The sequence below is a fragment of the Artemia sp. Qi Xiang Cuo genome, chromosome 11 (assembly GCF_049724085.1).
Source record: "Artemia sp. Qi Xiang Cuo chromosome 11, ASM4972408v1, whole genome shotgun sequence".
NCBI lineage: Eukaryota > Metazoa > Arthropoda > Branchiopoda > Anostraca > Artemiidae > Artemia > Artemia sp. Qi Xiang Cuo.
Genome location: NC_142804.1, coordinates 19442384 through 19465198, shown reverse-complemented (window position 1 = coordinate 19465198; position 22815 = coordinate 19442384). Strand labels below are relative to the sequence as shown.

General features: G+C 36.4%; 1 protein-coding gene across 1 annotated transcript in view; it reads right to left on the bottom strand.

The window, feature by feature from the left end:
• Nucleotides 1-22815, bottom strand: part of Topors (Topoisomerase I-interacting protein) — a 57118-nt gene that overhangs the window by 10724 nt on the left and 23579 nt on the right. The window contains exons 3-5 of the mRNA XM_089096351.1: nucleotides 20171-20331; nucleotides 4198-4351; nucleotides 465-544 (exon numbers count right to left, since the gene is read on the bottom strand). Coding sequence (XP_088952477.1) covers nucleotides 465-544; nucleotides 4198-4351; nucleotides 20171-20331 — 395 coding nt within the window. The remainder of the gene's footprint in view (nucleotides 1-464; nucleotides 545-4197; nucleotides 4352-20170; nucleotides 20332-22815) is intronic.

Sequence of the window (22815 nt, the reverse complement as noted above, 5' to 3'; positions counted from 1 at the left end):
TGACCGCCCTATTTTTACAGCCTACGCTTTGATATACGGTTATTCAGCCGGGTACCCAGAAAGATCCGTAGGCAATTTCTCAGGAAAACATCTAGCAAATCTTCATCCGTTTTTCGGAGCGCCAATGCTTCAGAACCATATCTGACCGCTGTCATCACTGTAGCTTCCAATATTCTAATTTTGGCTTGTAGACTTATCTTCCAACTCTTCCAAACTTTTTTCAACTTTGAAAACAACACCGTGAGCCATGGTAGATATCAAGTCATTTTTTATTTGTATTTATCAAGACAGATTTGTAGCTAAGAATTTTGTAAGGGCGATGTACATTAATATATCGCCTTAAAAAGGGGGAGATTGAAGCATCCAGTTTCCAAGGTTCTTATTATTCCTTAAAATTGGGGAAGAATCCTGAGACCCCAGTACCCTCCCCAAATGGTGTTTCTACGAAAGACAATCAAGCCCACCTGAAGAATCTGGGAGTGGCCTCTCGAAACGTTCCTGTAACATCAGGCAGCAGCTGACTCCACATATGATCTTCATATACCTAAAAAAGTACATCCATAAAAATGATTTGTTTTCTGAAATATTTAGATGAAACTCAAGGGGATATTAAATTCAAGAAGCAATCTTAGGATATCTTAGGATAGAATATAATACGACAAATTTCTGAAATAAATGAAATTCGGTCGAATAACTTTAAATTATATCAGAAAAAAATGAGTGAAATCAGTACTCAAAGGGTTCAGTAGTTTTAAAAAAAATGAGGATCCTTCTCAAGCATCAATCAGTCCTGTCTTACAAATGTCAAGCCATATTTCAAGTTGTGTAGGAAGCTATACCCTGGGGCACTGCGGATGTGGCTATTTTAATATACACAAAAATTATAGTAGCATTTACATTAACAAATGAAGGAGCTCCCATTTCTCCGATTTTACATTATTTCAGACAGTTCTAAAAACCCTTTCCCAATTCGCTTGTAGATAGAAAATTGTGTCGTAAAATACGCAATACCATCAGTAATAGCGCAATAGAGGCTGCCAAACGGCACACTTTGAGCGAATTTGAAAATCCGCCTTTTACAGCAAATCATCTTGGTTTAAGAAGCCTACTTGGAGCTCACCCAAGTGTCCACATTTCAAAACAAATACTCGTCAGTGGTATATTAATGCATAAAAATCACACTAACATCAAATTTCGTTGTAGACATTTTCCTAGCTCGAGAAAGCACCACGACAATGAAACAAAATCCAGGTCAAGTAAAATGAAGCTCGAGGGAGGCGTAATGGTGGTTTACACCAGCATGACTTTATTATACGGTCTATATTGATGAAAAATTATCACCCTTATAACCTAAGATCGAAATATTTTAACGATCTGCCTCATCTGGTCAACAGCGAAATCCTACTTATCTCCTTGGTCAATTCCTCAGACCCCCCATAGCCAGAAGTTCCAAAACACATTTGCCTATGAACCAGCCAACTATTCCTTAATTAAGTTTAGGCACCCCAGAGTCCATTTTTCGTGCGGCAAATTGAGCAAAAAAAGTTGGGTTCCAACTCCCATATGTCATGTCCCAATCAGAATCTTTCAACTTAGTTTGGCATAGCAGAACTTGTCAGAAAAACCCTCACAGCTGACAGATATAGGAAACAGATTATAAGACTTAACTAAAATCACAACAGAGGATAGAGCTTATCTGATGGCATTTTGAGAATAACAAGAGAGCATTCGAGGAAATTTATATTTTTAATGGAGTCAGTATCTTCAAGATAGCCTAGAATTGTCCTTGGAGGTTATCTATAGAACACATTTGGTAATCAAGACAGGAATAGCCATTGGTTAACATATGTTGCATTTTTGGTTTATGCTGGAAATTCAGGGATTGGGGTTAAATTTTTAAGCAAATTTGACACCCCAGGAGAGATAGGCTTATGTAGGCTGAAATATTGCAGAACATGGAGAAAACGTAAATAGGAAATGAAAATACAAAAATTAGATAATATAACACGATTTGTACTAACACTAAGCGCCATTATGGGCAAAAGTTAGTATATCCATTCCCTTCAATGCAAATTGAAAAATAAAAACACTTCTTTAATTCCAAACTAATTAAAAAAATTTTAAAAATCTCGAACGAATTGAAAAAAAATCTCAAAGATTCATACCCAAACCAGTCAAAGTTCCCAATTTTGTCCCGCTCCAAAATCTGCACGCTTCATACAATATCCACTCATTTCTCCCTTTCAAGCCACGCCAGATAAATCCGCGCCCTCAATGCTTTATACTCCTTACAAAGACCAAAAAAATGTACTAAATCACCCTCAAAATCTCCAGGCACTGGACCAACTAAGTCAACACAAACATGGGTAATCACAGTATACAGAATATTTATGGTTATTTTATGACTGACATTGCTACTAAGCCCCGCAACACACTGCAGTAAGCGGGTTGGGATGTTCTAATCCACCATAAGCTCATTTACTTGTCCTCGCCCGCAGAAGGAAAATCCTGAATCGAAAGTCCTATTGTGGTCTCGGGGTGAACCTTTTACGAGTTTGCCTAAACACTGCCGTAACTACAAATAGCATTTCAGGGTGTGACAAAATTGACGAGATTATTTTCTAGTCACTCGATGGCACAACATTGTTCTGGATTTTTAGAAATGAATATCTCTTCTGATTTCTATCTTTCTTTTTCTCCCAACGGTAGTGATAGTTACAGGCCTGAATATATAATGAGTCAGAGGTAATAAACCTGTGGTTGCTGATGCAGGACATCGACTCTAGTTGATAAGAGTGAATTGCCAAGAGCTGAAAGCCACATGGTGGCAAAGAATTGCCCACAGCCTCCATTTAACTAGAAGTTGTGGGGAAGAGCGTTTCATGCAGACTTGAGATGGACTTATTCATCCCTGGCCTGCACTAGCAGAATCACCGCAATTATCTAGGTCCCCCACCTCCTTCAATAATTAAGTAGTATGAAAATTGAGACATGTAGCGTTATAAAGTAGACAAGTATAATATCGATGATTTTACTAACGAATCTAGACGTTTTGAATAGACTTGTTACGTTTTTCAGAAACTTATCTCTTGTAAAAAAAAACTTATTTTTCGGGAGAAAAAAATCTTAAACCACACTGCCTTTCCATTTACAGAATTTAACAAACGAAAAAATAGAGAAGATGGGTAAACTATTTTAAAACAAAGCCCTGAAAACTGAAATAGCTACTGAAAACTGAGGATATCATTGTTAATAGCAAGGAAGGTCCTACTGATTTTATGAAAACTCAAACTGAAAGAGGTGATAAGGGCGAATATGGTAATTATTGAGGACAAAACTGCTAAGCCTGATGCTACTTAAAAAACTAAAATATACAGTAGATGAATTTTAAAGAGAGGAGTGTGTTTTGAGAAGAGGTAGAGGAAGCACTGACCAAATTTCCTCACTTTGATTAATAAATCAAGAAGTATCTGAATTATCAGATCTCTTTAATCGTAAGCATGGACTAGAGATATTTGGTTCAGTGGATAGACAGCTTTAGTGAAAGTCCTATTCTTGTAGGGTAAACTATATAAATGTAGTAAAGTAATTAGTAGTATGTAGGAGAACAATAATGGTGGGATCAAAGTAGGGATCGAGGTTAGTTTTTCTGGTTTGGAATCAGGAGTTAAGCAGAGTTGTGTTTCAGGATTAAAAAAAGGTTTAAAAATGAATGTTAAGAAGACTAACCCACTAAAATTGGAAAAAATTACAATGTGATGTTCGGCGATAAGAAAACTAACCATACAGATGGCTTCACGTACCCAGGTAGCATTACTAACAAGAATGGTGGACGCAGTGAAGAGATAAAAACAATAAAACTCCCAATTCGCGGTGTTTTTTTTTTCATATTTTAAAGAAGTTTGGAAGCATAAAATGATCAGTTTTAGAACTAGTTGTATATCCAAATAGACATCAACGTGGTTTGCAGTCCATCTAATATTTAATCCAATCTCTTTTACGTTCACATGTAAACGTTGATGTATTACTTTAAGGGATCTGTTGCTTTCAGCCTCCCTTTTTATGATTTGGCACCCCATAGGCATGCATACACACAGAAGGTACCCCCCCCCCCAACAGACCTACCTAACAAAAAACTTTCCCAGACAGGCTAATCAATCATATGAAGAATTTTTTTTTTAATAAATGACTACACACCTGTCTCCTGAAGTCTCCCGTTGCGTTAGGTCTAGGTCTGTGAGGCCTTGGAGGTCTCGGGTCACGAGGTAACACAAAATCCTGATAATGAAAATGACGAAAACGTCGTGCTATAGCGTGCCTTCGACGGGGGTCTCGATTGAGCATTGCAGACCTGGAAAATAACGACAATATTCATCAACTAAATCGTTGTAAAGAGAAAGAAAGAGAGCAATAGAATGGTGAAACGTGAAAAAAGCGAGAAAAAAAGAAATATTCTTGATGATAGGTACGTGGCCAAAGGGTTCAAGAAGCATCAATCAGGGTAATTAGCTCGAGGTATCTCCAATTTTATTTATTTAAACGACTATATACCGAAATGTTCCATGGGGAGGGGACAATAACAATTTAGACCCAGTCTTACGAGTTGTTAATATTTACTTTATTCACTGACATAGCATCGTACACCTAATTTCCATATATCGCTGTGAAAGATTATATAAGAAATACAAAGGAGAAGAACCCCAAAAAAGGTGCCTTTTCAGGGGATAAACAGAATATACAAGACCCAAAGAAAAGCATTAGGGTATCTAAAAACTTTGTTTAAGCATCTTTAAGGTCATTTTCTTATTTTACCACTAACTAGAAAATATCATTTTAACCCCTTTAAGCCCGGTATAACATTTGCCTCCGGGAGATTACATAATTTAAACTTGGCAAAATATATATATATATATATATATATATATATATATATATATATATATATATATATATACTACTACTACTACTACTAACAACTCACCGCAGCACCAAGCCGCCTGAGGCCAACACACCTACGCACGCTCCTCCTCCACCCCAATCTATTCAAAGCCTCCCTTTTTACACCCGCCCACGAAGTTCCCATTTCCTTTAAATCTTTCTTTATGACGGCCTCCCACCCCAGACGGGGACGACCTGCTTTCCGTTTAGCCCTAGATGGTTGGCTGAATAGAACAATCTTCAGCAATCTGTAATCCTTCATACGCACAACGTGTCCTAGCCACATCAACATTTCTTTCATTAGATCCATGGGGAGCGGTATTGAACCACATTTTTCTTATACCTTACTGAATGAAATATGGTCAGTCAGCTAGATACTCAGAAGAATCCTTACGCAATTTCTCTTGAAAAAATCTAGCAAATCTTCATCCGCTTTTTTGAGCGTCCATGCTTCAGAGCCATATTTGACCACTGTTATCACTGTAGCTTCTAATATTCTAATCTTGGTTTGCAGACTTATCTTCCTATTCTTCCAGACTTTTTTTTAACTGTGAAAAAACACCCTGAACCTTGGCTATTCTATTTTTAACATCTTCACTGCTCCCACCATCTTTACTAATAATACTACCAAGGTAAGTGAAGCTGCCCACCTGATCAATCTTTTCATTACCCAACGTCATTATATATATATATATATATATATATATATATATATATATATATATATATATATATATATATATATATATATATATATATATCAAACAGTTCGTGGTAACGAACTGTAAGGAGCGACCCGGCTCAATGGTAACCGAAACTCTAGAAAACTGGTTATTGATACCAACAGATACATCAAAAGAATCATATTTCAATGCTAAATTCAAATATATAACTTTCATTAAGTTTAGTGCTACCCATCAAAAGTTACGCGCCTGAGAAAATTTGCCTGATTTTCAAAAAAAGGGGGAAACACCCCCTAAAAGATATAGAAACTTAATGAAAATGACACCATCAGATTCAGAGTATCAGAGAACCCTACTGTAGAGGTTTTAAGCTCCTATCTACAAAAATGTGGAATTTTACATTTTTTGTCAGAAGAAAGATCACGGATGCGTGTTTATTTGTTTGTTTTTCCCAGGGTTGATTGTATCGACCCAGTGATCCTATAATATCTTGAAAAGGTTCATTTGAACGGAAGTTAAAAGTTCTAGTGCCGTTTTTTAGTGACCAAAAAAAATGGAGGGCAACTAGGCCCCCTCCCCCGCTTATTTTTTTCCCAAAGTCACTCGATCAAAATTTTGAGATAGCCATTTTGTTCAGCATGGTCGAAAATATGATAAATATGTCTTTTAGGATGACTTAATCCCCCGAAGTTCCCAAAAGGAGGGCTAAAAGTCATGAACTTTACCCAATGTTAACATATAGTATTGGTTATTGGGAAGTATACAGAAGTTTTCAGGAGGTTTTTTCTGGTAGTGGGAGGGAAGGGTGGGTCGGAGGTTATGTTGGAGGATCTGTTCATGAAGGAAGTTTTCATGGGGGAAGGGAAATTGCCATGAAGGGGGCGCCGGACTTGCCAGCATTATTTATTGGTTATTGGGAAGTATACAACCATTTTCAGGAAGGATTTTTCTGGAGGGGGGGCTAGAGGAGGGGGTTACTCTGGAGAATATTTCCGTGGAGGATGTTTCTTTGGGGTAAGGGACATTTCTATGAAGGGGGCGCCGGATTTCCGAGCATTATTTAAGAAACGATCAGAAATTAAATAAAAAAAAACAAGTTTTTTCAACTGAAATGTATGAAGGAATATTAGAACTTAAAACGAACAGAAATTATAACGTATGTGAGGGGGTTCTCCCCCAAGTCAGTACCTCGCTCTTTACGCTACAGTTTTTTTTTAGTACTTTCAAAAGAGCTATCTATTCTAATTAAACGGCCTTTGTGATTCAGGGGTTTGTGAAACAAAAATTTTTTTAACTTTTAACGTAAAGAGCGTGGTATTGACTAAGGGGATAACCCCTTCATATAAGTAATAACATATACGTAATAAAAAAAACAATAAAAAAACAAGCGATACGGCTCAATAGTAATCGAAACTTTTAAAAACGAAATTTTGGTGTCAATAAATGTATCAAAAGAATGTATTTATAATGCTGATCCTAAATATATAAATTTTATTAAGTTTAGTATTACTCATCAAAGGCTACGAGCCTGAGAAAATTTACTCGATTTTTTAAAGAGGGGGAAACATCCCCTACAAGTGAAAGAATTTTAATGAAAATCACACCGTCAGATTCAGCGTATCAGAAAACCCTATTACATAGGTTTCAAGCTCATATCTGCAAAAATCTGCAACTTTGTATTTTTTGCCAGAAGAAAAATATACGAATATAGAAGTTAGTTACGTAAGTTAATTTGTAAAGACATCCATTTAGCAAAAGAAAAGTAAAATTTTTATACAAATAAAAGCTGCATTAACTAAAAAACGATCAGAAATTAAATAAAAAAGAACAAGTTTTTTAAACTGAAACTAAGGAGCGACATTAAAACTTAAAACGAACAGAAATTAGTCCGTATATGAAAGGGGCTGTCCCCTCCTCAACGCCTCGCTCGTTACGCTACAGTTTTTTATTGTTTCAAAAAATAAAGTTTTGAGACAGAGTCAAACTTTAGCGTAAAGAGCGAGGCGTTGAGGAGGGGACAGCCCCTTTCATATACGGAATAATTTCTGTTCGTTTTAAGTTTTAATGTCGCTCCTTACTTTCAGTTTAAAAAACTTGTTTTTTTTATTTAATATATATATAATGACGCTGGGTAATCTTTACTAATAATACTTACACCATCTTTACTAATAATACTACCAAGGTAAGTGAAGCTGCCCACCTGATCAATCTTTTCATTACCCAACGTCATTATATATATATATATATATATATATATATATATATATATATATATATATATATATATATATATATATATATATATATATATATATATATATATATATATATATATATATATTTATATATATACTGAATTTAAACAATCTTTATTTTCAATAACAACAGCGATTATTTATCGATATTGATTCCATAATGTATGTGTTGTTACGTTAGGACAGATTACTTTAAGGCAATTAACATAACATCAATTTTCTAAGGATTACATTAGAACATTGTTTAAACACAAAGATTAATACAGTCTTAAAAAACAGCGCATATGCCTAGTGGTATACTAGGGATGGCGAATCCCCTGTTTGATTAGAAGTGATTAAAACTTGTAAATATCTTGAAAAGGGAGAAAACTGCCATTTCTATAAATCATATCAATGGAATAATGAAATCTTCGTAGTTTAGACAAATGTATGCCGTTTTTCCACGAAGGGGAATGAGCTAACCAGCATAATCGATGTTGAATTTTTAGATGTTTTAATTGTGACTGAAGAATTACTGGAAAACGGATAACTGGTAATTCATTTTTTTGCACTGTCTTCTACTGGAACAGAGATGTGATCGGTAACTGTTTCTTCGACTCTAACTGTGGCTGGTTCTTTGAGTCCCATCTATCATAGCCTGCGCTAGCTGTATCTCGACCATGTCCTTCTTTTCACTGCTTTTTTGAGCGGGTTATCAGCTTCCTTCAGTAACTCATCTGCAGTCTCTTCCTTGGAACCAAACGCTTTTTTTTCTTTGAGAGGTTTATCGAGGGCCTCTTTTGTCTGTCTTTCTAAAGAGGTCTTAGCAGCCTGTTGCTTTCTCAGCCGTTCCCTTGCCTCCAAATCCAGCCACTCTTTCTCAGTTTTTTTCTTTCAAGGTCTTTTGTAGGTACAAATCATAGCTCTTTCTAGCGGTTTTAGCCAGTTCTATCAAGTCTTCAGTAACAGGAACATTTTGCGCACGTCCTCCAAATATGCCCCACCTATCTATCACAAACAGTTTTTCATTTAAAGTTCGCTCATTCATCGAAGCTCTTTCTTTGCTGAGAACGCACCCGGAGAAGGAGAAACCCCACTCAATACTGGAAGACACGTGTGAAATGGTCAAAGCATTTTAAACGACTTCAGACAAGTTGGGATATTTTCCTCCCTGTATCACGTCGTTACATTTATTGTCGATCCTTCCTGGTTCGGATGGAAGCCCGGATAAATAGAGTAGCTTAAAATATTCAACAAATATATCTTTTTGCGTCGTAATGGGTAGCTTCATGGCAGCGCATAATAAACTTTGAGCAGAAACTGGCTCTGAAACTTCATCGGGATGCAGAAAAGTTAACGCTTCTAACAACTGCTTTCTGCTGACTTCATCAAGGATCATTTTTCGAAAATAGGGCCCAAGAGATTTGGTTAAAAAATAAGCAAACTTATTTTGTCCAAAGGAAAAGTTTTTGATCATTGTATCTCGGAACATTTTTCCATATACATTTGCTAACTCCGTCTGCGGATTTCCCAGAATAGTCAGACTCAATTATCTTCAGAGCCCCTGTAATTTCTGCAACTGTTGATTCATCCCGCACTATGCAAGCAACTCGGGACATAGGCAGTTTTGCCGGTTCGCCACTCTTAATGGAAGATGCTGCCAAGAGATGAAGCTGATTCAGAATTAGCTTTATGGTAACATTCTTCTTTTAGACAGCAGTTCTTGCGTGCTGCAGTGAAGCGTAGGAGCCCTTTTGGCAGACAAGCAATGTATTGCAAATAGAACATTAGAAAGAGAACAGATCTCCCGGAACGGTTCAACACCACTCTGTCTTTTGATGTCCTTTCGCACCTTTCTCTTCCAGCCAAGTCTCCCAGGATTTACACTTTCCCATCCTAATTCAAATTGAAACTTCAAACTCTAAACTTTAAAAAAGAAAAGAAGTTTGTAGAAAAATATATAGGCTATTACCAAAAATGTATTCAAATAAGAAAGGGTACTAGGAAGCAGTCTAATAGTTCCAGAAATTTATGTAAGCTAAAAATCACGCAAGAAACCTGGTTTAACACCGCATCCTTCGAATTTCGTGCTTTGAGCCATTCTCTTTTTTTTCCTTGTAACTGCAACAAAGTGACACCCAGACAAGAGTTTTTTCAACAGTCAACCAAACCTTGCCACCTCCTAGCCTATTGACTCCAGAGGGAAAGAGGTTCACTCCTTTTCGTGACTAGTCTGCCTGCTCTATCCAGACAGTAAGGCTGTAGCCTATGTAACAACAAGTTTTGTCTTTTTTAGACAAGCCAAAACAGGTTACAAGAATCTCAATCAAAACAAAATACTGGAAACTGTATACTCACAGGTATTGGTAGCGTTCAGGATACGGAGCTTTAAACCAAAGCAAGAAAAGGGACATTAGTGACCTTTATCACTTTAAGGGACCAATAGGGACCTTCATTCGATTTTAGGGACTTTGTGGTAGCCCTGCAATTCATCCCTTTATAATTTTGAAAATTTTTAAAATATGTGTAACCGTTCTAATCCCAAATGCGTTCTTACTATAAGACAAAGTACATTTTAAAGCCAAAAATACGGCCATGTACACAAAAAGCACAAATAGTGTAACGTACATCAGCGACCCCTACTCTTTCAAATTCCTATTACATTACACTGAAAACACCTAAGTGAAACATTACATTTACTCAATAAACTAGGATTTTCTTTAAATACATATAATTTACAGATGCCTTGCTATTCTATAGATACAATGTGGCAACGTACTAATTAAGACATCTGGAAGTATGAACTCAGTTTTTCCGAATATACGTTCCCTTTTCGTAAGCCCCCTTGAACTGGCACAAGCAATGCACAAAATCATTCTTCTCGTCTTTGCAAAGCGGGCAAGTATGCTTGTCTTCTTCTTTTCTATATCACAACTTCTTTCTTTTGAGAACCTCTTTTTGTTTCTGAATATTTGAAACATATGGAGGTGAAAAGTGTCTTTGAAATTGCACTTTATGAGAGGCTATCAATGGACATTGTATTACCTTGCTCAAAAGAAATTTTGCATAGTTTTGCAATATATAGTAGTTTTTCGTTGTGAAGATTAAAATAAAGATTTTTTACTCTCCAAAATTACATTCTGGGAATCTGAAAACCCAATAAAGATCTTCCTAAGAATCAGAAACAGTGCCAATTAAACAGTTCGTGGTAACAAACTGTACGGAAGGAATCACCGGTGGAAATAGCAACCAAAACTCTCAAAAACTGAAGTTTAAAAACAATAAATTCATAAAAAAAATCTCTATTTAATGTTGATTCCATATACATAAAATATATAAAGTTTAATCGTACCCAAAAAAAGTTATCACCACAAGTTAATTTGTATAATTACAGAAACAAGGGGAAAACATTCTCAAAACTGGTATGATTTTAATGAAAAATGCATTATCAAATTCTGAATGCCCAAGATCTACCTAGCTAAACTTTCAATCCCCAAACTTTCAAAATACGAAATTTCGAGTCACGAGTGCATGTTAGTGTGCTTCTTATTTTTCATCTTCTATTTTCTCCTGAAATGACAGCATCACAGCAAGGATCGTAGAATTTTGCAAGCAGTCTCATTCAAATAGAAATCGTGAGCTATGGCATCTTTAAGAATCAAAAGCGATCAGAGTACAACTATGCCATTTTCATGCCAATTTTCACCTCTTAGGCCCATCTTGGAGCAAATCGACGTTACGTCCTAATTTCACGGCAGCCATTTTGATAAGGAAGGTTGAAATGTATAGAAAAAAAAAGAAAGAAAAAAACCGCCAAAGGCTGTACAACCGATCTTTAAGAATAACAAGGAATCGATTAAAAACTCAACGAAAAATTGTGGAAGCCATGATTATTCAAGACGTCGGTTAGGATAGGGGTTCGAGTCTTGGTGTCGCTCGTTATTTGATTTGGAATGTGGGTCAGTGGCGTGGCTCTGCATGCTCAGCCGCAGTCGACCCGGCTCTAAATGGATACCTGGAGAAATCTGGGGAAGGGAAAGAGGAAGGGTATGGAAAAGCACAGAATGGTTGGATTCCAACCCCCCCTTGTACTTCCTGGCTGAAGGGCCATAAAATGGAGATCAGCATTACCAGTAGAGACTGAAAAGTCCAATGTTGTATTCCTTATCTTTTTTTTACCATTGAAAGAACGAGTGGATTATTTTTATAAAGATCGTAGTAACAAACGATTACAAAGAACTGTAAGAAATTAATATCCTGGATAGGTCTGACAACTATAAGCTTTGGCAACAGAAAGATAGTGTAATTACTTAATGCAATATATTATTCTTTAGTTTAACCATTGATTTTACGGCTTGATGTTTTCCTTAAATAATCTTATTGTGTTTACCTTGAAGTAGTACTTGCTACTTTGGATTGGATTTTTATTGCTTCTGCTTTCGTTGCTTCTTGCACTATTTTATTTTTTTTTTGTCAATATTGACATGCTAATGGAAGCTTAAAGCTATTTTAGCAAACAAACACATTCTATTCCAGCACAATTGAACAGAAATTAAATTGAAAACATAAAATGTTTCAAGTGAAAGTAAAGATCAACATGAACTAGCATTAAGCTGCGTATGAGAGAGGTGGGCAGGCCAAACTCGCCATTTTTCGAAAATTTTAGCTCATTTAAAAGTTGAACTTCTTTCAGTTAAGCACTAGTCAAACTTTAGCCTACAGATTGGGGAGGGGGCGAGAGTCCTATTAATATACAGGGAAATTCATATTCGTCTGAATTTAATCTTTGCTTTGTCTCAGTTCATTCAATGCTCTCAGCCGAATAACATCGTTTTCATGCGAGCCCGTTAAAATATAAGTGAATCACCTGTTGTGACGTATTAAACTAGATGCTATTAATGTGATTATCTCCTTGGATGGTGCTAATTTGGTCTCACAACTTAAATAGACATAACTGATAATGGACTAATTGATATTATCAACTAATTGATAATGGATATAACAACTTAAATATAATTGAATTATACACCTGTTGTGACGTTCTAAACTGATTGCTATTAGTGTGATTGTGTTCTCGGCTGGTTTTTTGCTAATTTGTTCTAACAATTTAAATGGGTAAAACTAAGAAAAGACATATGGATCTAGAATCCACTCATGAATCCACTGATAGTTCAACGATACATGAATCAATTCGAAGCCTCGCAACAAATATGCAACAAATATTATCAACTGTGACAAACATTCAAGCAGAAATACTAGGACTGAGAAGTAAAATGTTAGAAATCAGAGGTGAGATAAGTAATCTATCATCAAAGACCCAAAATTTGGAAAGTTCCAAAAAAGTTCACGATGACGCAATCGCTAATATACAGAAGGATGTTAAGGACCTCCGGCTATCAGCGAACCAGTCCTATGATAACCCCAGCCTTGGACCCTTAAAAAACATGGTACTGATCTTAGAAAATGCTGACCGACGAAGTAACGCCATAGCCTAGAACCTAAAGTGTTTGTCGAAAGAAGAGGGCGTGGAAAAAATTGGTGAATTATTGCGGAAATTACATATTCAATGTGAATTCTGGGTGACTGAATTAAATGAACAATTCACTAAAATCCAACTCCACAACTTTAAGGATAAGTTTCCGATTTTGCAAGCAAACCAACTATTTCGCGATCAAGCTTTTAGGGAAAAAGCCTGCGTGGATAATTGTCCGATATTCTCTAAAGTGTATTTATCCAATGATATGAACAAGTCTGTCCGAGACAATCGTTCATACCTCCTGAAGAGGAAAAGTGAACTTAAACAGAAGGGATTTCAGGCTTGGATTCCTCCAGTAGTCCCACCAATCCTATGCTATATCGACCAAGTGGCACGGGGGGGTGCTCCTTTGCGTGAGGTCAATACACGATAATGTTTAGTCAAATTCATGTGATCCCTGCATCTAGGCTGGAAGAATTTGAAAGAAATTCAGGCCTTTTTAGTAATGTATTCCAAACGCCCCTAGCCCATGATAATAAGGAAGTTTTAAACTCTTTTTTAGATCCCCCTAATAAATACTTGTTTTCTCGTGAAATAGTTCATAAAAACCCCAATATGAGGAGAATATCTTTTTGGAACTGTCGTGGATGGAGAAGCGGGCAAGGTGCAATTAAAAATTTTTTATTTGAATCGGGTACGGATATTCTTGGAGTTTGCGAAACATTTTTAGATGAAAGTTCGTCAAATAAAATTAATATTGGCGATTTCAAATTTTTTCATGTAAGCAGAAATCGAAAAAAGCAAGGTGGTTTAGCAATACTAGTTAAAAATTATGTTGAGGCACGGATGAAAGAAGAATTTCTATATCTGAATTCTGAGATGATTTTTGAAAGTTGTATTGTTGAATATTTTTTACTCAATAATGAAAAATTTTTAATTGGTGTAATTTATCGCCCTCCCTCATCCTGGCATGGCAGACTTCATTGATAAATTTTAGAATATGTTAAGTGTAATATCAAATTTTCAAATATCATTTTTCACCCTGGGAGACTTCAATATTGACTTGACAGGATGTCTCCCATCAAGCCAGCAAGGAATTGACCGACATGTCCTTCAATTTTTAGAGTGTAACCTTACTCATGGTATGAATCCAGTATGTTTTATTCCGACACGAATAACAAATTCTTCTTTTTCTCTGATTAATTAAAAAAAAACTTTTTCCACAACATAAGTTTTTCAAAGAAAAGTAAAGAGCTCCATTAAACAAAAAATGAGCAAACAAAATCAAATAATCTACCAAGCTCGAAACTACCACAAATCAGGATCGATAAATAAATGAAACCCAAAACGAACAGAAATTACAATAAATAACCGAGTCAAACTCAAAACGAGCAGAAATTAACACAAGTTGGGAGCAAAACCCCTATGTCCTCCCAAGGCCAGAACAAAATATGCACTTTACTGAAAAAATATAAATGTTTTTACTTTTATAACTTTAGTAAATCAAATAATTTTAACATTTTGATTACTAAATATCAGTATATGTGTATTAAACTGACAATGCACATTCATTTGTATTTTTTTCAGATTTTTTTTTTTGATTGGGGGCTAGTTGCCCTCCAATCACATTCGACTATTAAAAAGGGCACTAGCCCTTTGAATTTCCAATCGAATTAGCCTTTTTTGAAGTTTCTACGACAACGCCTTCTATAAAAACCTTATATGCCCCCAGGGCATAACTTAAAATCCTTGCCCTGAGGATTTTGGGGGAGTGTCCTTCTAAAAACATATTTTCTATCTGGAAATCAACTAGCCTACGATAAACAAAATGGCTATCTCCGAATTTTAATAGGATGTGTTTGGGTGAATGATGGACGTGGGGGGGCTAGTTGCCCTCCAATCACTTTCGACTATTAAAAAGGGCACTATCCCTTTGAATTTCCAATCAAATGAGCCCCTTTTGAAGTTTCTATGACAACGCCTTCTATAAAAACCTTATATACCCCAGGACATACTTAAAACCCCTGCCCTGAGGGTTGTTGGGGAGTGTCCTCCTCAAAAACATATTTTCTATCTAGAAATCAACTACACTGAACAAATTGGCTATCTTGAAATTTTGATTGGAGTTATTTGGGGGAAGGATGGGCGGGGGGGGGGGGCTAGTTCTCCTCCAATCAGTTTCGACTATTAAGAAGGGAGCAAGCCCTTTGGATTTCCAATCGAATGAGCCTGTTTTGAAGTTTGTACGACAACGCCTCCTAATAAAAACATTGTATGCCCCCAGGTCATAACTTAAGACCCTTGCCCTGAGGGTTGTGGGGGAGTGTCCTCCTAAAAAACATGTTTTCTATCTGGAAATCAACTAGCCTACGCTGAACAAAATGGCTATCTCAAAATTCTGATTGGATATATTTGGGGTAATGATGGGCGTGGGGGGGGGGCTAGTTGCCCTCCAATCACTTTCGACTATTAAAAAGGGCCCTGGCCCTTTGAATTTCCGATCGAATGAGCCTGTTTTGAAGTTTCTACGACAACACCTTCTATAAAAACCTTATATGCCCCCAGGGCTTAACTTAAAACCCTTGCCCTGAGTGTTGTGGGGGAGAGTCCTCCTCAAAAACACATTTTCTATCTAGAAATCAACTGCGCTGAACAAAATGGTTATCTCACAATTTTGATTGGATGTGTTTGGGTTAATGATGGACGTGGGGGGGGGGGGGATCTAGTTGCCCTCCAATCACTTTCGACTATTAAAAAGGGCACTAGATTGGAATTTCCAAGCAAAAGAGTCCGTTCTGAAGTTTTTACGACAACGCCTTCAATTAAGAACCTTATCTAGCCCAAGGGCATAGTTTGAAACTCTTGCCCCGAGGGTTGTGGGGGAGAGTCCTCCTCTAAAAGATATTTTTTATGTTTAAATAAGGTACACTGACAGAATGTATATCTCAATATTTTGATTGGGCGTGTCTGGGGGAATAATGGGCGTGGGGGGGGGGCTAGTTGACGTCCAATCACCTTCGACTATTAAAAAGGACACTAGCCCTTTGAATTTCCAATCGAATGAGCCTGTTTTGAAGTTTCTACGACAACGCCTTCTATAAAAATTTTATATACCCCCAGTGCAATAACTTAAAGCCCTTGCCCCTAGGGTTGTGGGGGAGCTTTCACCACAAAAAGACAGTTTCCATCTGGAGATCAACTACGCTGAACAGCATGGTTATCCCAAAATTTTGATTAGATGTGTTTGAGGGACTGATGGGCGGGGGGGGCAATTTGCCCTTCAATCACTTTTGACTATTAAAAAAGGCACTAGAACTCTCGATTTCCAATCGAATGAACCCCTTTTGAAGTCTCTACGACGACAACTTCTATATGAAGTGCCCTGCTTTAAAAAAATAATAATAAACTGTACTTTGTCAACATTGATCTTATATGCCCTCAGGGCATTACATAAAACCCTTGCCCTGAAGGTTGTGGGGGAGTTTCCTCCTCAAAAAGATATTTTCTATCAGGAAATCAACTACGCTGAACAAAATGGCTATCTCAAAATTGTGATTGGATGTGTTTGGGGGAATGACGGGCGTGGAGGGGCTAGTTGCCCCCTAATCACTTTCGACTATTAAAAAGGGCACTAGCCACTCCAATTTTCAATCGAATGAGCCATTTTCGAAGTTTCTACGACGACTCCTTCGATACCAAGTGCCCGGGTATGGAGAAAAAAAAACCAAAAAAAAAAAACACATTGTGCCCACATCCTTCTTTACTTAGGCAGCGCTAGCGTGCTGCCTATGATTGATAACATTTTTGCACCTTATCCATGTGAGGCTACATTCGTGGTTATGGAAGATACATCTGATCATTGTATTTTATTGTCTGATTTCATAGCGCAAAAGATAGTCAATAAAGAAAATCCTATGAAGAGGAAAAATTTCTCACAAGTAAATATGAATGAACTGAAATTTAATCTTAGCAATGTAGATTGGAGTTAAGTTACTAATGAGAATGACCCAAATACTTCCTTAGATATACTTTATCAAATCTTAAATGAAAAACTGGATCTTTACTCTCCATTTAAAAATACGTGTCGAAAAAAAACATCGCCCAAAAAACCTTGTATAAGTGTATAACTTTTGAAATCTGAAAAGAGAATAAATCGACCGCATAAGATAAAAATAAAATACCCCTCGGCTTACAGTGTGCAACGATTCAACAACAATAAAAACTTGCGGTTAGAAATTCTACGAACTAGGGAACAATTTTATTACAAAAATTCACTTAAAAAGTCGGATTCACCTTGGACTACACGGAATTTAATGAAGGAAAAAATTGGAAATAATACTAAGACACCACACCCTGAAGTGAACATAAATGAAAATGGAGTTGAATTGAAGGGGAAGGATATTGTTGAAGATTATTTTTGCAATTAAATTTCTCATATTAATACTACTGTTGAACTGAACTCCCCGGAATCTCCGTTTTATTAAAATAAATATTATCTCCCACCATCTGAAAATTCTAGTATGTTGCTGGCCCCTGTTACTTTCGGTGAGTTCCAGAAACTAATTATGAATTTAAAAAGTGGCAATTCCCTAGGCCTAGATGGGTTCTCCAGAAATATTCTGAAAGAAATTGCTTCTGTGATCCATGTTCCGTTGCTTCACATTTTAAATGCATCTATATCATCAGGGATATTTCCAGAAGTTTGGAAATCTGCACGCGTTATTCCAATTCATAAGAAAGGTGATAAGACAGATATAGGCAACTATCGACCAATAGCTATTCTTTCTCCAATATCTAAGGTTCTAGAAAAAATTATTCAAAAAAAAATTGTTTCGTACTTTGATAAAAGGAATTTATTTACTAAAAATCCGTTTGGATTCAGGTCGGGTCATTCTACTGAACAAGCTATTACTGCGCTAATTTTAGAGATTAATGATTCACTAAATGATGATAATCATGTTTCTACTCTTTTCTATGATATAAGAAAAGGCATTTGATACGCTAAACCACGAAATTTTGCTGGAGAAAATTAATAACACAGGTATTAGAGGTAAAGGCCTAGATCTAATGAAATCTTACCTGCGTGGTCGAAAAATTCAGGCAGAAATAAATGGTCAGCTGTCCAGTCATATTATTACTGATGATATTAGAGAACCCAAGGGATTTGTATCGGGACCATTACTATTGTTAATTCCGAGGTGTTTGACCTCAAGATAGTAGCTTAGCAGTAAGGTTTGCAGGTGATACAGAGGTAGCAGTAAAAACTAAAACCCCATTTATATTTATTGATAAAATTGTGACAGCAATGAAATCTTTGAATTAATGGTTTGCATGTAACTACCTAGCTCCAAATTTTTCTAAAACAGAATTCATTATTTTTGGGCGGTCACAGCGAACAGTAAATAAAATTACCATAGAAGAGTTAATTGTAAATCAAAGTAGGATGAAAAGAGTAAAGTCATTTCGTTACCTTGGGATTATTCTCGATGAGCTTTTATCCTTCCGTAAACATTCTGATTATTTGAGTTTGAAACTTGCCCATAACTTAGGTTTTCTTGATAGATAGAAATATGTGTTTCCTTTTTCCATCCTTAAAACTTTATACCATTCTCTAATTGAATCATATCTAAATTATTGCCCTGTAATCTATCTCGACACAATTACGATCCATCTGCAACATCTTCATATAATTAAAAATAATGAAGTTATAGTCATGGTTGTTTTTGTTCATCACCCAATGAGGCTTCAAAATCTCTCGGAAACTCAAACTTTTTATGTCTTTCTCAATATACTTAATCTTAAACAAATGAAAGACCTGCATACAGCAATGTGGTATTATGATATTCAATCTTCAACAAATTATTTCCAGGATTTGGGTATAATTGAGATTCCCATTTCTCCTGCCCACCCCGTACGCTCCAAGGGGTATCGCCTTCCTCCAATTAAATCAGAAAGAGCGAGATTCTCAATCAGATACCAGATTCCTCATATTGTAAATAAACTTAATTTAGCAGAAATGTTCCCAAGTTTCAAGAGCAGATCTTCTTTGAAAAAACATTTCAAAAATGGTTCGTTGTCTGGATGTTGGGATTGATGAATAATTGATATTAGTATGATTTGTGTTGTGGTGTTCTCGTGCTGGGGTGGCCTCCTCTGTTATCTCCTACCTTGTATGTTTGTTTTTTTTTTTTGTTTTTTTTTATATCCTGTATTTGTGATTTCGGCATTTTCTTATATTTGTTTATGGCCGACACATCGAGCTCTGCTCTCCGTTGACCAGTTTAGAAATTTATTTGTCATGTGTTTTTGTCAATAAAAGATCTTGTCTTGTCTTTACTTTCATACTTATAAAAACGTTCCTCTATAATGTTTCAGTGCCCACTAGCAGGGAAGAAAAAGAAGAGACACAGTCACCGCTTACCATGGGAAAAAGTGATTTTCCTTGTTGCCCAAGATGGGGGACTGTATTTCACCTGAATGAGGGTTTCAACTATAGTGATTCCAATGGAATAGTTTCCATTTCAATCCGACACAATCGTGGGTTTCAGGCTATTTTTGAGAATTCCCATAATTCCGTTATTGCAATGAACTTTTACCATTAAGATTAACGGAAAAGACAGTTACCATTCCTGGATCTACAAATGGTGATTTTCCTTCAGCCGACGTATTTCTTTTTTCAAAAAACTTTTTTGAATTTTCGGTTACTTCGGGCTAAAGTTCGTTCTTTACAAGGTTGCATTGCTGCAATCATCATTTGAAAAAACTTACATTTTCAATTTAATACTTAAGTTAGACTGAATATTAGGCCATGCAACTTATTCCTATTAGCTTATATGTACCTAACATATGGATTTAAAGCATAATAAAGCCAGTCATCCATCGATTCCCCGGTTTCCGGCTGTTCTTCAGGTACCTGATATTCTTCATATTGATCCATTGATCTTACACTATGGATAATTCTGGTGAATGGCTGCTTGCATAGTGGGCATTCTGATTTAATCTAAAATGAACAACAAAAAATATATATAAAATGAAGAATAAAAAATAAGACATCGATCATTATTTATTTATAAAAGGACTAATCAATAGTTTTTCTTTTTTCGTGTTTGTAACTCTAGTCAGTATGATTTCTTTTAGACCAACTTCTTTTTTAATTTCTACAAAAAAAGTTTTTTTTTCAAATAAAGGTAAATGGCGTCAGTAAACCTAAAAGAATTTAAATATTTCGCCATATCAGCCAACAATTGTACTAAAAATTGCGTTCCACGAGGCAACGAAAAAATCGTTTGCTAACACTGTTAGCGAATCTCTGGTAAATCGGTCTTAGAGAAATCTATTGAATAATTTGAAGCGCATTCAAATGCCGATATTGCAGCAAAGCAGGATAGCAGGATGCGCTGTACATAGTGACATCGAATCCATGGCTGCTAACATTTCTAGTAGTTAGCAAACTCTTTGGTTGGTTTCCTACAAATACCTTCAGATAGACAAGGATAGTAAGCTATCCTGAACTTTTTCCAGTCTTGAGCTTTTTTTTTTCTTTTTTTTTTATTTTTACTCCTAGACTAATAGCTGAGAAGTGTCTGAATCTTGAAACCCATTTAGTCCTCAGTTTTATAGGTTATGGACAGACATTGGATTCAGTTGATAGGAAAACTGTATTACCAAAAACCGCAATTTTTAGCAGTTGAAAAAAGTTTGGAATAATAGGACGACAAGTCTGCGACCTAGGATTAGACTAGCCGCTATGTTGGCCTCAGACAGCTTGGTGCTGTAGTAAGTTGTTAGTAGTGGAAGTAGTAGTAGTAAGACAAACACATATTATGAGAATGAATATATGAACCTAAAACGAACACAAATGAAAATAAATAACTCAAGTCAAACATAATACAATCAGAAATTACCACAAATAAAAGCGCGACTACCTTCTCCCCTTGGAACCTCTAAGCCTAAAGTGTTTTTGTGCTTATTAACAATCAAAATATGATAAAAATAAAAACATTTTGGACTGTGTTTAATGAGCTAACCCGCTTACCCGTCGCACTTTGCTCCGATCTCGAAATTAAAAAGTATTTGAAAAATTCGCCTGCGGACAATTCTCACCTGGAAAGATCCTCCCCTGCGCAAAATTTCCCCACGTGAAAAAAAAGATTATATTTTTAAATTAAAAAGAATTCGAAAAATTCAACCCCCCCCCTCGCGGAAAATTCCCTCCTGGAAAATTTTCCCGTTGCAAATAACGAACGTATTTTTAAATTTGAAAGTGTTTGAAAATTTAGATAGGGATTATTAACTTACCCATCGGGCGTTACAGGATAATTAATATTCTGAAACTGTGAATAATGTGAACGAAAGCAACTATCAAGTATTTTTGTTCAGGGGTCTCTAATTTCAGTCAGCGCGAAAAATACTAACAGCGCCTTTGGGAAAAAATCCTATACCTAAAACTTTCATAGGAGTGTGCTCGACAATTTCTTGAAGTTTCTTGGCGAACTGATGAGCAGTTTAGTAGTGCATACAACGCTTAAAATGAACAGAATTACTATGAACAAAAAAAAAAAGAAGAAAAACCTATACAAACTAGATCAAGTAATAATGCCAGTGGAGGTAACCGACTCTAGGTGCCCCTGAGGGTAGTATGTATGAATAGGGGCCTACTACTACCAATTTTAGTCACCGTCCAGCATCTGGCCAACCCTTCCAGTGTTTTACCATGAGACAGGGTATTTTACGTAATATGCTGGCGATATTGGACGGGCTAAAGCCAGTAACGGCTTCCAAAATCATGTCTGAAGGTCAATCCCTTTAGGAGCAATCCAATGTGGGAGAGAAGAGCTCTTTTGCTAGAGCTAGTTTGAGGATCAAGTGCCGCTTGACATTGATCACTGGAAAGTGGTGAGTGACTCTTTTTTACAAGGAACGAATATTGCCTGCTTAAGTCGGTCCAAAACTGACGGGTGGAGTTCACGGGATGGGGTAAAACAATGATGGATACCTTGATACTACAAATCAAGACACACTCTTCTACAAAGAAAAAACGAGATAGGCAAGCCTTATCTAAAATATCCCGCTGGAGGTGGGCACCAATAGCCGAGTGGCTATTGGTGCTATATTATTTTTTTAGGGAGGGATCGGAGGCTATGGACCTTCGTGGTTTGAGCTCAAATCAGCTTTGTGAGTCCACCCACAATAATAGTTAAATAATTAATCAAATCAAACTTGAAACGAACGAAAATCAGATTTACGTTGCTCAGGCAACACCATGTGTTGCAACAACCTCGAGCCGACTTCCCCTAGAGAAGTGTTGCGGGATTAACATTTAGGTTTTGTTCCTTCGCCAACAATTAAATGGCATAGTTGTAAACCGCTCAAAGCTTTAAAAATTGTAAATCTCAAGAAAAATTTTTCCTCAAAAAGTTAAGAAAATGATTATGCATTCCTCAAAGACTGCCTCAAGACCGACATGATCTTAAAACAGTTTGTC